General features: G+C 43.1%; 1 protein-coding gene across 1 annotated transcript in view; it reads right to left on the reverse strand.

The window, feature by feature from the left end:
- The window catches only part of LOC108523423 (neuroblastoma breakpoint family member 6-like), a 163504-nt gene that overhangs the window by 2836 nt on the left and 144062 nt on the right, over window positions 1-16606 (reverse strand). The window contains 11 exon segments of the mRNA XM_017864045.1: window positions 1405-1577; window positions 2318-2369; window positions 3347-3516; window positions 4302-4353; window positions 5324-5436; window positions 5438-5464; window positions 6326-6377; window positions 7786-7997; window positions 8862-8934; window positions 9974-10188; window positions 11116-11215. Of these exon segments, the coding sequence (XP_017719534.1) occupies window positions 1405-1577; window positions 2318-2369; window positions 3347-3516; window positions 4302-4353; window positions 5324-5436; window positions 5438-5464; window positions 6326-6377; window positions 7786-7997; window positions 8862-8934; window positions 9974-10188; window positions 11116-11215 (1239 nt within the window).

The raw sequence follows: 16606 nt of genomic DNA on the forward strand, positions 1-16606 counted from the left end.
AAAAAAAAAAAAAAAAAAAGTAATGGGTAAAGGCCCCAACAATGCACATCAAATTCCCAGAATAGAGGTTAAAAAAAAAAGAAAATGAGCAAGAAGAAATGAAAATTGGATTTTGTTTTTACACATCCTGTGGAGCTGCTATCTCATGGGGCACTTGCTCAGAGGAAGGGTTTTCTGGACGTCATGGGGACAGGAACAACTCTGCTTTGCTCATCAGTTACGCCAGAACCTCATGAGGGACACTAGTTGTCAATGGTTTTCATGAGAATGTAGCACTGAGACCAAAACTTGATTGAAACTAGAAACCCACACATGGAGAAAACCACTGGAGCTCTGCAGAGGATGCAAGCCTGGCCACGCATAAAGGAAGGGACGCTGGACTGCGTCAGTGGAGGGAAGACCCCTCAGAGGAAGTAGAGCCGCAGTCCCCAACCTTTTTGGCACCAGGGTCTGGTTTCATGGAAGACAGTTTTTCAGGGACCAGGGTAGAGGGGATGGTTTTGGGATGATTCAGGCACATTACATTTACTGTGCACTTTAGTTCTATAAATATTACATTGTAATATATAATGAAACAGTTACACAACTCACCATAATGTAGAATCAGTGGGAGCCCTAAACTCGTTTTCCTGCAACTAGATGGTCTCATCTGGGGTGACAGTCACTGGAAGCCAGTGACAGATCATCAGGCATTAGATTCTCATAAGGAAAGCACAATCCAGATTCCTGGCATGTGCACTTCTCAATAGGGTTCGAGCTCCTGTGAGAATCTAATGCCACTGCTGATCTGACAGGAGGTGGCATCCAGGCTGAAATGCTCTCCCATCACTCACCTCCTGCTCTGTGGCCCAGTTCCTAACAGGTCATGGACCCATAATGGCCCATGGCCCCAGGGCTGGGGAACCCTGAAGAAGAGAAACTAGCTTGGAACATAGGAATCATGAAACAGGCCTCCAATTAATTGGGCAAAACTCCCAGCATAAGTGGATGGCCAGAGAAGAGATTTGGACATGTAATTAGCAACATAATTTCTGAAAAGACAGATGCCCTATCTTAAAGAAGGAGGTCTGTTATATAAATTTCTCCAGCTGAGCTACTGTGGCCAAGAATTTGCAATAAGCCCTCACCACTTCCCTCTCTGGACTGTTTTGATAGCCACAGCCTGCTCTTGTCAGAAGGAGCCAGGTGACAGAGGAGTCACTTGGGACAGGAGAAGAGGAAGTTCTACAAAGTGGATGTCTGTGCTTAAAACTGCATCCAAGAGCCAGATTCAGAACAAGCTCAGTGTGTAGGGCCTGCTGCAGAGATGGTCTGTCTCAGCCACACAAGTTGCAGGAAACAAAACATATAGAGGCTGCCTGGGATGACAGTGGATCTTTGTGACCTCCAGGCTGGAGTACTCACAGGCTATATCCAGAGCAGAGCATGCAAACTGATCCTCCAATGAGTACAATGTGTTGCTATAAGGCTGGTGGCAGTCAGACAGATCATGGTGAACTGAGGGAGTCAAGTAAACTTCATCCACGGAGTCCTCTGGGATTTCCTGCTCCTCCACCTCTGGCAGCTCCTGGCTGAGCCTGGGGTAAAGAAGACAGAAGATAAACACCAGAGAGAATCAATACCAATGCGCCCAGCTGGTTCTATAGGGAGGGCCTCAGGGAGGCCCAGAGGAAGCAAAGTACAGTCCCCTCAGAGAGATACAACCATCCTTCCCTGTCTCAAGCAGGAGACACATCATGACAGGCTCTCGGTGCACTGGGCAGGCAATGATCTGGGGAGGAAGGTAATGATGTGATCCCTGTGGAAAACTGCCAGGACACAGTGCATTCGGCACTTTTGCATACATTTTGTTGAAATTAGCATCAGTAGTCAAATGAATGCAGGCTCTTCAGTCTTCACAGAGTTCCTGTATCCTTAAAATCTCTTGTTCTCAACTTTGTGAGCATGACATGAGTTATTTTAAATCACTTCCCTGGTATCGAATACTTGTAAACATGGTAATGCCAAAGAGGCCGACATCAGGTGTTCAGCTCAACTTCACTTTAAGCAAAAAGGACAGAAAAGGGGACTGCAGAAAATGTCTGTGACTGATCCGTTCAACAGAGTCAACTGAATGCAGATTAGTAGAATTGAAAGGAATTAATAAGGAAGAAATATAAATACAGGTGTACAATGAAAAGAGCCAACATAATGAATACGGCTATTTCGTGGTTGCTGAACAGATGGAACAGGTATATTCTGCACACTCTGATTTTCCCTGCATCTGAGACTCCGGATATCAACACTGAATTAATTGTCCACGATTCCTCAGGGTTACCTGGGGCACGGTGGGTCTTGATCTTCTACCTCCTCTTGATCCTTTTGAATTTCTGTAAATAAATTGACAAAGGGACAGACACATGAAGCAGGTTCCCCTACATACACAAACAATCTACTGTGCAATCCTAACATAGGAACATCAGTTTCCTCAGTGGGAGAACAGGACACTTTGAGAGAAACATTCCAGGAGGCCTGAGGTCCTGTCTTGAAATCTCCCTGTTCTAGTAGATCATTATCCCAACATCATCTGCTCTGATTTTGTGCCAACAGTTATGCAAATTTTTCACACCAATTGAAGGCTGCTTTCTAGAAGGAAAACTGCAATATTCAGTCTTCTATCATCAAATACTCACGTTGTTCATGGTTGCAAGGAGTTTAGACACTGAAATTAGAATGCAGGAGGGAATCTACACACCCTCCAATCAAAATGAATCTTTGGTACTACACAGAGACATTGGGTATTTGTGACAACTAGGAGTGACAAGGCCCAATCTTGTTTCTAGAAACATAACAAAAGGTAATGGACAGCTCAGCTAAAACAGGGTAACACTAAAGACATAGAGAATGAGGCTAGATTCTTTGAAACCTGGGTAATATCTTTAACAAAAAGTAGACAAAGATGCCGCTGGCCTTGGGCAGGCATAGAATCTCATAGCACATGGTTGGGGAAAGAAACCTGTAAGGAACACAATAGCTGGCAAGACAAATCTGATTCAGATTAAAAGGCCTGACTGACACCTCTTGGGCACGTGCTGCGTAGGTTGGTGTGATTTTGTCAATGTCGTGACAGTGGGTCAGGGTGACACAGGCCTGATCTGAGATGAGGAAGAGAGCAAAGCTCACTGACCCACCCGATGTCTGTGCTTCCAACTTGATTTTTGATGCTGATGCAAACTATCCTTTGTCTGTAAGTCCTGCCCACACCAATGCCACGTTTCAGTCCAGCCAGGGATGTGAGGTGCAAGGATTACGGAGTCTACCTGGGACACCAACTGGAGATTTATCGTGTTCACAATGGAGTACTCACTGTCTACAAGAGCCAAGGTGACTTGCTTTTCTTCAAAATAGTACGAAGTGCTCCCATAAGGACGGTAGGAGTGAGGTAGTTCAGGAAGGATTGAAGGAGTCAAGCAACATCCATCCAGTGACTCCTGGGGGACTTCATGCTTGTCCACCCTCAGTGGTTCCCTGCTGAGCCTGTAAGGTAGGAAGGAGTAAGGATTAATCCAAGGAGTTTCAGAACCCTGCTGGATTCACCTGAGGCAGGAGGGAGTGATGGCAGAAACAAATGGGGCAGCCCATTAAAGAGTTCAATATTCTCCTCTTCTTGGTGGGTCACAGTGTGGTTACCATGGGGTAGGTTGCAATACAGAGAGAGGGAAAGAGAGATGAGAGAGAGAGAGAGAAGCATAAGGAGCTCAATCAAGTGGCCAGATCACGATTTTCTGAGGAAGGAGACTGAGTCTCTCTGCATGGTACAGTCGTGACTTACTGAATATCCTGTTCCATAATGGAGGCTTCATTCCTTTCTTTTAAATGGTATTAAATTTTATGTGCAGTGGCCAAGTAAACATAGGTTTGGTGGCATTATAATATCCCTCATGGTATAACAATAATTTTTTCTACCTAATTTCCTTGCCTTGAAATGCTCACCACTGTGCTAATGCAAAATCAGCAGAAAACAAATATGCATCTCAGGCTGATTGACACCATAAGAAGAAGATACTTACTTTAAGGAAATCTGTGTGACTGATTAGTTGTTCACAAGATCAATTGGTTTTATGTACTGAACTTGAGAAGTTAATAAGAAATGGCAAACATTACAAGTATCACAGTGAAAAATGTAAAACATGGTTAGAAAGGATCATTTCTGGTTAGCTGAAGGGATGAAGTAAGTATATTCAGGATTCTCTGGTTTTCTGCGGATATGAGTTCCACAGGTATCACCCCTGAATAGACAACCCCTGATTTTTCTCAATTACCTGGGATCAATTGTTTCCTGTCCTTTCACCTCTTCAAGATCATTTCGCTTTTCTGTAAATAAATTAAGAGAAGACCAGCCAGATGAACTTGATCACATTTATACATTCACAACCTTGTGTCCAAACCTACCTAGGGGCATAAATATACTTGGTGTGATAACAGGCGGCTATTGTGAGAGAACTTCCAGGAGGGCCTCAGGTGAGCTTGTGAGAAGGCTCACTAGGTTGCTTTCTGAGCCAGCGAGCAAAATCTCCTGATAGACGGTCACATTGCCATCGCTTCAGCCTGAGTCAGTCAGCAAAATATTAACCAATTCCAGTATTTACTAACAGGATCCTGGGGTCTACTTAAAGGCTGCCTAGCAGGTTCCTGCAGTATTCAGCAGTTCCTTCAGATAAGTGTTGGTCAGGTTGTTTGGGATAGAATGTACATTTAGAGGACGATTAAATCAAAGCATCTCTATGCAACAGTGGATACTTGGGCTTTCATGTGGCAGGAGTTCCAGGCCCTGCCTCCTTTCAGAACATCAATCTAGTAGTGGTGTTATGTTCTGGTACTCAGAGCCTTCTTAGCTAAGACGAAGCCTGCATAAAGGGAGAGGTAGTCTAGCCTGAGAGAAGTGAACGAGAGGTAAGGACAGCTCCAAGAATAGTCAGGTAGGGTGCAGTGGCTGACAGCAGAGAAGCTCAGGTTGTTTTGGAGGAAAAATTTAGAAAGATTTCATGTGAGACGACAGAGAAATCTTAAACCAGGGAGGACTGCTGATACATCCCTGCACCCAGGCGTGCAGGGGGTATGAATTTGTCAGGTCACCCTTGGGACAAGTGATTTGCCAAGGCAAAGATGGAAAGAGCAATGTTGTGGTTTGAGAGGAGATGGAGCACACTCTGACTCCTAGGACGCTTCCTTCAAGATCCTAAAGGGCCCGGTTCTAACCAGTATATACGCATAGTGTCTTCCTGCAAGGTAGACATCTCTCATTTATGGACAGATTGTGTGTGGAAAGAATAGCGGAGCCTACCTAGGAAGCCAAGTGGGGTTTCATCCCATTTGGAATTGGAGTAATCCCGCTGGCAAATCCTGAGCGGAGCCAACTTCCTCTCCATCCAGTGCCAAGAAAGAGACTTCACTATGCAGGTAATGGTTGGACATGTCATGCTGTCTAGAATGAGACAAAACACATTCCTCTGTTAAGTCCTACAGGACTCCCTTCTCTTCAACATCCTGCAGCTTCCTGATGAGCCAGGTAGGATAGGATTGACAGAAGATTAGACCAAGAGTGATTCAACACCACAGCATGTCATGTGATTTGATGGGACACAAAGGGAGTGGTCACAGAAAGCGAAGGCGGAGTCTCCTCCAAGAGAGAAAACCCATCCTTCTAAATGTGGGGTGGATATGACTGCCCTGGAGACAGAGCAAACGCGAGCAGCAGGTGCTCAGTGCACTTGCCACAAATGAGCTGCTGCAAGAGACCCAGACTCTCCCTGTAAACTAGCAGCATGACTTGCAGCAGAGAGAACTAACACAGGTCTTCATTTCCTTTACACAAATTGCGTTGACATTTACATGCAGCATCCAATTGAACAGAGATGTTTAGGCATTCCAGACACACAGATCCTGCATTTTTAAAGTCCTGTCTTTTTCAATATTTTGACATATGAAATTTTGTTTTAATTTTCTTGATTGCATTCAAGTACTTGCCAACATGCTGACACAAAATATACAGAAAGCAGATATGCATCTCACTCTGGATTAACCACACGGGAAACCACAGGTGAGATCAGGAAATCCCTGAGTTTGGTCTGTTCACCTGGCTCAACTGATTTTCAGTTCCTATGCTTGAAAGGGAATAAGAAATTGAAACCTATTCAAGTACCACAATAAAGAAGACAACATTGTGAATGGGGTAATTTGCAGTTGGATGAGTGGATGAGACAATTCTATTCGTCACTTCCTATTTTCCCTGGATCTGTGGTGTCCAGGTGTCACTACTGAACTAACAGTCCACAAATCCAGTTACCTGGGGAGCACTGGCGCTTTCCCCTCCTCTTCCTCATGATCATTCTGATTTTCTGTAAACAAATTCAGAAGAGCAGGTCACAGTAAGGAAATCACACTTCACACAAGACCAAATCAGTGTCCAGTCATGGCGCAAGACATAAATATCCTCAGTGTAAGAATGTGACATTTTGACAGGACCATTCTGACTTATTTTCAGAAGTAAATGAGCCTTCTTTCCAGACCCATGGGATAAAATCTCCCTCATCTGGTAGATCATAATCACCTATCCTCTGACCTAAGTCTGTGTCAACAATTAAACAAAACTTTTTCCACAAGATCTTCAAAAATTGCCCTAACTACTCTCCAGAAGTATTGTTGCAATACTGATTTATCTCATCGTATATCATGGTCAATGAATGGTTAGAGAAATTTATACAGGAGACTGAACTGATGGATAAATTCTAACAACCCTTGCATAAAAAAGGATCTGCGGTGCTACACAGAAACATTGGCCACTCACAGGGTGAGGAACTCAGGGCCCAGCCTTGTTTAGGAAAACTTCTAAGCAAGATAAAGGTAGAAGTGTTTATGTCCTGCTTTCAAGGTGACTGCTTAGCTCGGACAAGCTGACCTAAAGGAGACCAAGCCTGGGGCTGCGAACAGTGAATCCAGAGAAACATGTCCAAATACACAGGCAAGACTGTCAGCGGCCTGTGACAGGCATAGACACTCCACGGACACTGTTATTGCATGTGACAAGAGACATACGAACCGAGTCAGGAGGCCTGACAGCTACCTGCTGTATACAGGTGGCTATGACTTTGTCACATCTGCCTGTGGTCCAATATGCTAATATTGGGGCCAGGAAGACAAAGTCCATGCCATGGGCCAAGGAGGAGATTAAAGTTCTCTGACCCTCAAGTAACTGTGTTTATTATTCCATCATAGTGCCTTTCTTTCTTTCTTTTTCTTCTTTTTTCTTTTCTTTTCTGTTCCCTTCCCTTCCCTTTCTTTCTCTCTCTCTGTCTCTCTCTCTCTTCTCTCTTCTCTCTTCTCTCTCTCTCTCTCTTTCTTTCTTTTCCTTTTTTTGAGACAGAGACTCACTCTGTCACTCAGGCTGGAGTGCAGTGGTATAATTATGCCTCACTGCAGCCTCTACTTTCTGGGCTCAGGTGATTCTCCCCCTTCAGCTGCCTGGGTAATTGGGATGACAAGCACGCACCACCATGCCTGTCTACTTTTTCATATTCTTTGTAAAGGTGGGTTTAACCATGTTTCCCAAGCTGGTCTTGAAATCCTGAACTCAAGTGATCCACCCACCTGGGCCTCCCAAAGTGCTGGGATTATAAGTGTGAGCCACTGCACCCGGCTCCATTATAGTTTGTGACTCAAACCAATACATATTTGTACAGCCTGTCCTCAGAATTGATCTTCCTCAGCCTAGACAGAGGTGGGAGGGACAAAGAATAGGGAGGCTACCTGGGAGAATGTTTAGAGCTTCCTCCTCTTCACCATGAAAGCGTTCACTCTCTACAACCAGAGCAGAATCAACTTTGTTTTCCTCAAATGTGATTTTGGTGCTCCTGTGAGGCTGGTTGGAGTTAGAAGGGTTGTGACTATTTGAACAAGTGACAGCACATTCCTCCAGTGAATTCTGAGGGACTTCCTTTTCTTCAGCCTTCTGCACCTCCCTGATGAGCCCAGTGGGATAGAGATGACAAAAGATTAATCCAAAAGTGATTGGAGCCCAAGAAGTCCTAGCTGGTTTTGAAAGGAGGCTTAAGGGAATGGTCCCAGAATGCAACGGAGAGGTTCCTTTTAAGAGGGAACAGGCAATCCTTTTCTGTCTGCAACAGAGCATGGCTGCCATGGGAACCAGAGAGGAGGTGAGCAGCTAGTGATCATTGCATTGGGTAGATAGGAGCTGAGGAGGACAGAGACTCAGCTGTCTCTGTATGGTACAGTCTTGACAGCACACACAGAGATCCAAAAACAGCTGCCACACTGTGTGTCTAAGCTGGCTTGTAGTTCACTGTGGCCACAGGAATACCGGCGTTTAAGCCATTGTGGACTCTAGAGATGGTGTGCCTTCTAGATTTTTTTTTAAATTTTAATATTGTGACATGAAATGTAAATTTTTTTTGTCTAAATACTTTTCTTCGTGTTCAACTTTGCTAGGTGCTTCCTATTTCCTCTGCTTGTTGCCTCTCTATTATTTATCTTTACTAAAAGAAACCTAAAGACAACCAGTATAAAGCAGCTTTGCATCTCCTCCTGACTTTCACTACAGAGAAGAAAAGTTCTCCTCTGTGTCTGCAGGAAGTTCCTAGGGCTGTGAGTTCATCTAGGGTCATGCCTACGGGTACCATGAAGACAATGGACAAGCATGTTAACAGGGCTACTTCCTTGCTGGGTAAGTGCATGAAATCAGTGGACTCTGCAGCTTTCTTATCCTGCATCTGGAATCTGTGACTACCTTCACCTGCCTTGTGTTCTTTCTGAGACCCTTTTCATATTTTACCACCCATTACCTGCTCCTGATTATTCAGTGTTACCTGGGGGCAGGTGATTCCTGTACTTTCTCAATCTCCTCATCCATCTCATCTTCATCCTCATCTTCATCATTTTCTGCAAATACAGAAGTGTCCATTCAGATATGTCCCACTTCATCTATGTAAGTACAGTGAGCCGTTGTGTACAGAGACATGAAGATCTATGTGTATGAGTCCACACCGTACTGAAAGGTCTCATGTTTTATCTCTAAAAAAATGCCCTGGCATGTTTTCCTGATCCATGAGGCAATGCGTTTCTGATCTGGAGGGTCACCACCAAGATGTGGGCAAATATTAAAAAGACCTTCTGCTCTTCATATCACTGGAGGCTTGTCCAGCTTCTCTGAACTTCAGCAGCTGTCTCCCCAATCCTGCCACAGATCTGATTCCTACGCACAGACTCTGGGTCCTGTCACAACTCGCATTTAGAACCTGTATCTTTCTTTTAGAACAGGACAAACAACCTTGTCCCACAATAATCCATACATTATGGACTTCATGGGCCTCCAAGGGGCTTCCATTGTGTTATCCAGTGACAATCTGTCCATGGGGAGTGCTCCAGTCTAAACCACTTCCTACCACCAAATGCCACTACATCAAGTGCCTTCTCCAACACGACACAGTGAGGGGCTTTATCTCATTGTGAAATATAGTCATAAGTGTTCCTACATTTGAATGCCAGAGACAATCTGTTTCCCTTTACAGATTTAGAGACAGAAACCCAGGAAGTATAAATTAATCTGTTGCCCACAGTTGCTAAAGACATTGCTGAAGATAGAGCCTGGGAACCTTCACTCTTAGGCCCAGGCTCCTTTCACTCTAACAAGCTGCTCCTGTCACAGCCTCCTTCTTGTCCTTTAAAACTGGACGAATGCTGCCTCTTGCTCCAAAGACCATGTTCCATCAAGAAAGGAGGAGACATCTGCAAAACTGTGACCTCCAACCCCATGGGTTTCCCATCTCTATTCCTACCCAGGAAGTCCTGGTCATGTCATGGCCACAAATGTTTACTGGAAAGATGCAATACCCATAAAGTTGTCATTGTGGAGGTGTGGAGGTCTGGGGAATTCCATAAGCCTGGAGCTGTGTGTCATCAGGGCCCATGGCCAGCTTACCTGGGCTCAGCTTGTGAACAAGGCACTCTGCCAGCCGGCACCCCTCAGCCAGCTGCTCTCGGAGGTCCTGACCCTGGGACTTTTCAAGGTCATGAGGAGTGAGGAGGGCCTTGAAATGCTGATTCAGTGAGCGGGAGGCATCTCTCCCTTCCTGTAACTTCTCCCGTAACTGGGTCAGCTCTCGTGCCTGAGAGTGAACCAGGGTTTTATATTCCCTACGGTGAGATAGTAGAGAACATTTAATAATGGAAAGGGATGAGTGATCAGTTCTAATACTGCAACAAAGGTTTCTTTCAGAGTGTCCTCAAGGAGACCTCCAAGCAGAAGGTCAGAACATGTTTGGGGAAATGTCTGTGGCCAAGGGAAAGAAAAATATTTGTGTGTGTATGTGTATACATACACACACGTATACACACACACACATATATATATGCACATACATGTACATATATATACACACACACACACACACACACACACACAGCCTTCTGATATATCAGAGAGTGCTTCTGTAAGATCCTCGATAATGTTCCATTCATCATTTTCTTCTGTAAACAAAAGTCGGTGTCTTCCTAAATCAGTTCCACAAGGATGTCTTTTGAGTTCTTCACTTTGGCCATGGGCATCTTTATGTGAAAATTCACTTAGCGCATCTTGCAGTGACTAGACACAAGCCATGCACAGAAATGTGGCCAGGTGCAGATGGGGTGAATTGAAAAGATTAAAGAAGAAAAGAATGACAGGGTCAAGAAGGCAACACTGATTGAATGAATGAAACGCCGCGGTCAGTCACGAGGTGATTCTGACTAAGAGTAAAGGTGGTGGTGATCGCACACCATTTTGAGTATCCTAAATGCTTCTGAGTGGTTCACTTGTTTTTGGTTTATTTTGTGTTATGCAAATTTTACCTAAACAATTAGTGGTTTTAAGAAGAGAAAACAAGGCTTAAGAAACAACTGCAATCAATAACTTACTAAGATGACTGTTCTCTGTTTTATAAATATTTGTGTGACATGTGCCTGCCATGTAAATGCCTGCCCTTGTCCTGGCCCAGCTTAGCTCTTAGTTCTCCCAGCTGAGTTGCTGCACTTCAGAGATTCACACCCCTGCCCCTCTGCCTGCCCCCAACGGGGCCTTCTCACATGAGCTCCTCAGCTTGTCTGAGCTTCTCTGCCAGCTTCTCCGAAAATTGCTGTTCATTCCTCAGCACAGACTCTATGATGTCTTTGTAGTCTTCACACTCTGAGAAAAGACAGACACACCTGCCTCAGTGGAAGGCTGGACATGCTGCTGGGATCACTGCCTACAGGGCAGGTGGCAGCATCCATCCCAAGGATGAAAGCAGCCCCAGTACCAGACTCCAAGCAGGCTTTTCCACATCTTTATTTATCAACCTCCCAACTTTCTGTTATCTGATACTCTCCAACTTAGAGATGAGAAGAAAGAAACTCAAGGGCCCATCAAGTAGCTTGACAAGATGATTCACATGGAACAAGGCAGAGTCAGAATTCACAGCCCCCGAGGTCTGACTCAGAATCTTGGGTCACTTTCCTAAGCCTTGCAGCCTCTCCTGTAAAACACTGCACTGGGGCATGAAGTAATGATATCCTGCACAGTTGGAAAGACCCTTAGCACTATGGGACTTATGGTTTCCCTTGTACTGGGAATTTCAAGTGCAAATATATCAAACATTTAAAAAATCATATCTGGATATAATTGCATAAAATATGAGGCATAAGACTGTGAGGCAACAATAGAAATATGCCCAAATACTAATAAAGTTTGAATTAAGTTAGAAACAGTAGAATGAAGAACTAATACATAACTTTCACTCTAAATACTTTGTGCCTTGTGCGGCCTGCTGCTTTCCATCCTAACCCATGAAGTTAAAACCCATTTCTATTTTCTAGAAGTATGGAAAGGATGCATTAATTTTTGATGAAGGGACCGTTCGTTCTCAGAGGAGAAGGTGATCGGGTCATCACTTTCGTGATGGTAAGATCTATAGAACTTACTGTATTTCTTCATGCTGGTTGCCAGGAGTAGGCAGTAGCTGGAGGCTTAAGGGGAGACTCTTCTCTTTTGAGTCTCGAGATGGGTCGTGCTGTCTGCGCAGGCTGGGAGCGCAATTCCGGTTGATTTCTAGGATGTTTCATCTCTGCTCGCGGAGAGAAGGGTCGGCAGATACCCCATGCTGACGTTTGTGGCAGAGAGGTAGAGCCAGGGACTGGGGAGAGAACCCAAAACATGATGGGTCAAAAATAGTGAATCCAGTTAGTTCATCAGGACTGAGAGATGACAATACTGGGATTGTTAACTTCGGTTAAGAAAAATTGACCAACACCACACCTTTAGAGTCCTTAACGCTAAAACGAGGTCCAGGAGCTGAGCTCAGAGTTGAAGGCACTGCCCTATAGCTCCGACTCCTTGACAAGAGTGAGGAGTAGGTTTTTTTTTTTGCGCCAGCGTGCAGGAACGGTCGCAGTGCATAACGAATTAGGAGGTGGGGGTGTCCATGGAATCTAGGAGCCCTGTATTCAATGCAGCTGTGTGAACACTAGGTCCCTGGTCCACCTGAGGTCACTGATGGGGACATTTCTTCAGCAGTCACCCAGTATTTAGTGCACCCTTGTGACATGCTACAGGCCACTCTTTCCTAATACATCTAGCATGTTCCTCATTGCTTCATCTCATGTGTGTATAAAATCATCAAGGTAGAGATAGTTTCCCCTAAGGTTATGTTTTCTTAGTGGTAGTCACAAAGTCACCCCACCTTCTTTTTAAGGTAAAATGATCTCAATGCTTTTCCACAAGTCAAAGGTATCAAATTTTAGACTGCTATGATATCCTTTGGGTCTTCTGTAGTTTTTTTCTGTGTCTACTGAAAATGAATGAATAATTCATTTTTAAAACATATTTTCTATCCTTTCTCAGTAGTCTTGTTGCATCCCATTGTTACGTTGGTTTCTTTTCTCTTACTGGGGAAGCATCTCGTCTTTTCACTACACTTAAGACCTGTTTCACATCCCTACGTCCATCGCTCCACCTCTATGCGTGGATTGGTTTGCTTTTTTAATGTCACTGAACACTCGTTTCATACTTATCACTTACAAAGGTCATTCTGGTCCCACAAGAGTTCTTTTCAAGGTGTCAAGTGATGAAAATCATTTGTATATATCCCCTGAAAGCATGTGTGACCATGTATCTTGGGAAGTCTTGTAAACCTGTAACTATTTTCATTCAGTTTTCCCATATATTGAAAAGAACAGGGCCATGAACACTTCTTATGGAATACTGTTGGATATATATACATTTTGAGTTGCTCTAAACCACTGATATGTGGTTGCATTCCAGTAACAGAACCTGGCAAGATCAAGCTCATGGTCAGGGGTTGTTGGTGATCCTCAGTGTTCCTGTGCAGTAGAAGGTGAGTTTGAGATGAGAGGGATGAGTAGGGGAGCGTGATCCCCTGAACCACCTCCTCACTTTCTCAGCTTTCATCCCCACCTAGATTTTGTGAAGCTAGAACTTGGGGGATTGTCCTGTAGCCCAAGTCTCCTAAGTTTGGCTGCTGGACTTGCCTAAGTTGAGGTGTGATAAGTGTGACCACGGGCTACTCAGCATTCATGTGGAAGTGAAGGAAGGAGGACTGGATCAATCCCATTGTAAAGCATGCCTTTCAGCAGCCTGCACCATCCTCCAACTACACTGTGTAATGACAGTTCTTTGAGATGTAGCAAAGGCTGTAAATAAATATATTTTCTGGTGCGTGTGAGACCTGATATTATATGGGAGGAAGAAAAATTTGCAAAATTTCTTCATTTTAAAAATGGTGAAACTGCAGATCAGAAAGATCAGAAAGTTATATGGTTTACTTGAGGTCACACAGGGATGAGTCTTGAGCACTGTCAATAAAAGCAATCACAGTATTTATTCAGTGATTATTCATAGAATCCATGTAATCAGTGAATATTCATATAATTATGAATAATATTAATCGACCAATTTGTACCAGGCATTTTCCCCAAAACTGCACATATTTAGACTTTGTATTTTCATCATAATCCTTAAGGTAATGTTATTATCCATAAGAAACAGGTATGAAACCTGAAGAAGAGGATAGCAAATTATGTATTTGGTCATATTTCCATTTTTTTGTTTCTGTGATTCTGGCAGAATGACCATATTGAGTCAAGGGAATAGTATTCACTACTGTATCATTTTCCAGAACAGAGACGTGCCTTACTAGAGTATTTGGGGTCAAAGTTTAGAAGTGTCTGCAACCTCGCTTTAACAATATGGGAAATAACCTCTATTACCTGGAATTTCAATGGAACTTCCTAATATACAAGAGAAGTATGACACTTGGGTCTTCCCTTGGCTGTATTTAATTCACTCTTCTATAGAATACCAATGATTCTCATTAAGATTTTTGTCTTTTTGTAACCATGATATATATTTTTTATGGAGAAGATTTTACTCTTAACTCTATTTGAAAAGAATAAATATAAGCTATGGCTTAGGTTTTATGCCCTGGACTTAATATTTTTCTGATTTCTGTTTTGAGGTTAAATTCTCATGTAAGTAGAAAAATACTCGTTATTGCTTATAAGAGCAAATTAGTTATTGGTTTGAGTTTCTGAAGCCGAAGCACAAACTTTTGTTTTTAATCTTTGTCTGTCCCCATCAGCGCCACTCATTGTCTTTCAGTATGACCTGGCCGTATCCTGCACTTACCCTCATCCTGCTGAACCATTTCCATGCACTGTCCAATTCCATCAGTGATTTGGGCTCTTCTCAAAGGTCTCTGAAATGGGTCCAGGTCTCAGGATGTCAGACACTTTCCAGATACAAAAGCAAACCATACTGTAGAGTGGGCAGCTGTGTTCCAAACTCCTTGAAGTTGGCAGTGATGTCCTAGAGCAGGAAGGAATGCTTTCCCTTTTTAGAGGGACTTTTCTTCATGTCTCAGTGCCTCTGATGTAGTGAACACAATTGTCCTGAATGCAAAAGAACTTGCTAAATTTCTGGTTTCTTTTTAGGTGGCTAGAACAGATTTATAAGACTTACTCACTCAAGTCTGCTGAAGTTTGAATTCTTACCAGTATGATTCCTTTTCTTGTAAGTTGAGCAGCTTGGAGAAAATTGGCCCTGTTGCTATGCAAAAAGATGTAAACTTAACATCTACTCAAAGCAAGCTTGAATTTGAAACTAGGGCTTCCACTGTTCCAAGGTTGGACTGTCACTGCCTCAGGCATGTGTTCTGAAGTGCTCGTGTCTCTGCCATACTCAGGATAAAGTTAAGATGGAGCCCAGCAAGGCATGTCTCCTTCACTTCTAGGTTCCCCTAATAGTTTTATCCTCTTTAGAGACTGCATTGAATATATTCTTGTTCTGCTTTTGTGTTTTGGCTTTGGAATGATGTGATGGAGCTCAATGGTTCCTACCCACAAGTTGATCAGAATAAGAAACACCTGGAAGGTCAGTGCAAATACAAGTCCAGTGTCCTCCTTGCAGGGATTCTGATTCAGTGCCCTCAGGTGGGGCCTGGAATGTGTTTGTTAACATGACTCAGATGTGCAGTCAGTTTGGGGACCCTCTGATACCACAGACCTTACAGCTTATGGGATGATTCTGTTTTGCTGATGAAGAAACCAAGGCACAGAGAATCTGTAACTTGCCCAAGTTCTCTTTGCTGTAATTCCTGGAGCCCGATCTCAGGAAGAGTCCCCCTTCCCCAATCCCCTTTCCACATTTTCCAATTCAGTTGTGTAGGTGCTTTCCAAGTCAGTGTTTCTCTCCCCTGTACCTCATTTCTGCAAAACAAGCAAACACACATTAAAACAAACAAACAAAAAACAAAACAAAAAAATTCTTGAATTCAATTTGTTTCATTTAATATATTTCCTCACAACTTGCAGTCAGCATTATATTCTGGCCACTTACTATTAATGTGAGATGCTTGTTTTTTTGTTTTTGTTTTTTTTTGAGACAGATTCTCATTCTGTCATCCAGGCTGGAGTGCAGTTGTTATTAGAGCTCACTGCAACCTCCAACTCTTGGGCACAAGCGATCCTCCTGCCTCAGCTTTCCAAGTATCTGGAACTCTAGGCACGCATCACCATTTCTGGCTAATTTTTTGTTTTTAAATTTTTTGTAGAGACGGGGTTTGCTATGTTGCTCAGGCTGGTCTTAAACTTCTTTCACTGAAGAACTTTTTATTGAAAAGTCTTTCATTTCCCCAATGAGAAGCACTGGTGTCTTTGTTTTTAAAAACTTTAAATAACTGTATATATGTGAGCATAATGTTTGAGTCTGTATTCTTTGTATGTTGGTATACTTCTATATACTTACACTAGTACCATAGTTTTTAAATTATTGTAGCTCTAAAATGAGTTTTGAAATCCAGGAGAATAACCCCTACAACTTACTGCTTCTTCAAGACTGACTTGCCTGTTCTAGGTTCTTTGATTTTCAAATACATCTTGAAATTAGGTTTTACATTTCTCTAAAAATTCCTCCTAGAAACATTAATCAGAACTATGTTGATGTAATATCCTAACAAAATTGAATCTTCCAATCCATGAATGTAATATATTTCTCTATTTAGTCTTCTTTACTTTCTCTCACCAA

The sequence above is a fragment of the Rhinopithecus bieti genome, unplaced genomic scaffold (assembly GCF_001698545.2).
Source record: "Rhinopithecus bieti isolate Rb0 unplaced genomic scaffold, ASM169854v2 scaffold_3254, whole genome shotgun sequence".
NCBI classification, from domain to species: domain Eukaryota; kingdom Metazoa; phylum Chordata; class Mammalia; order Primates; family Cercopithecidae; genus Rhinopithecus; species Rhinopithecus bieti.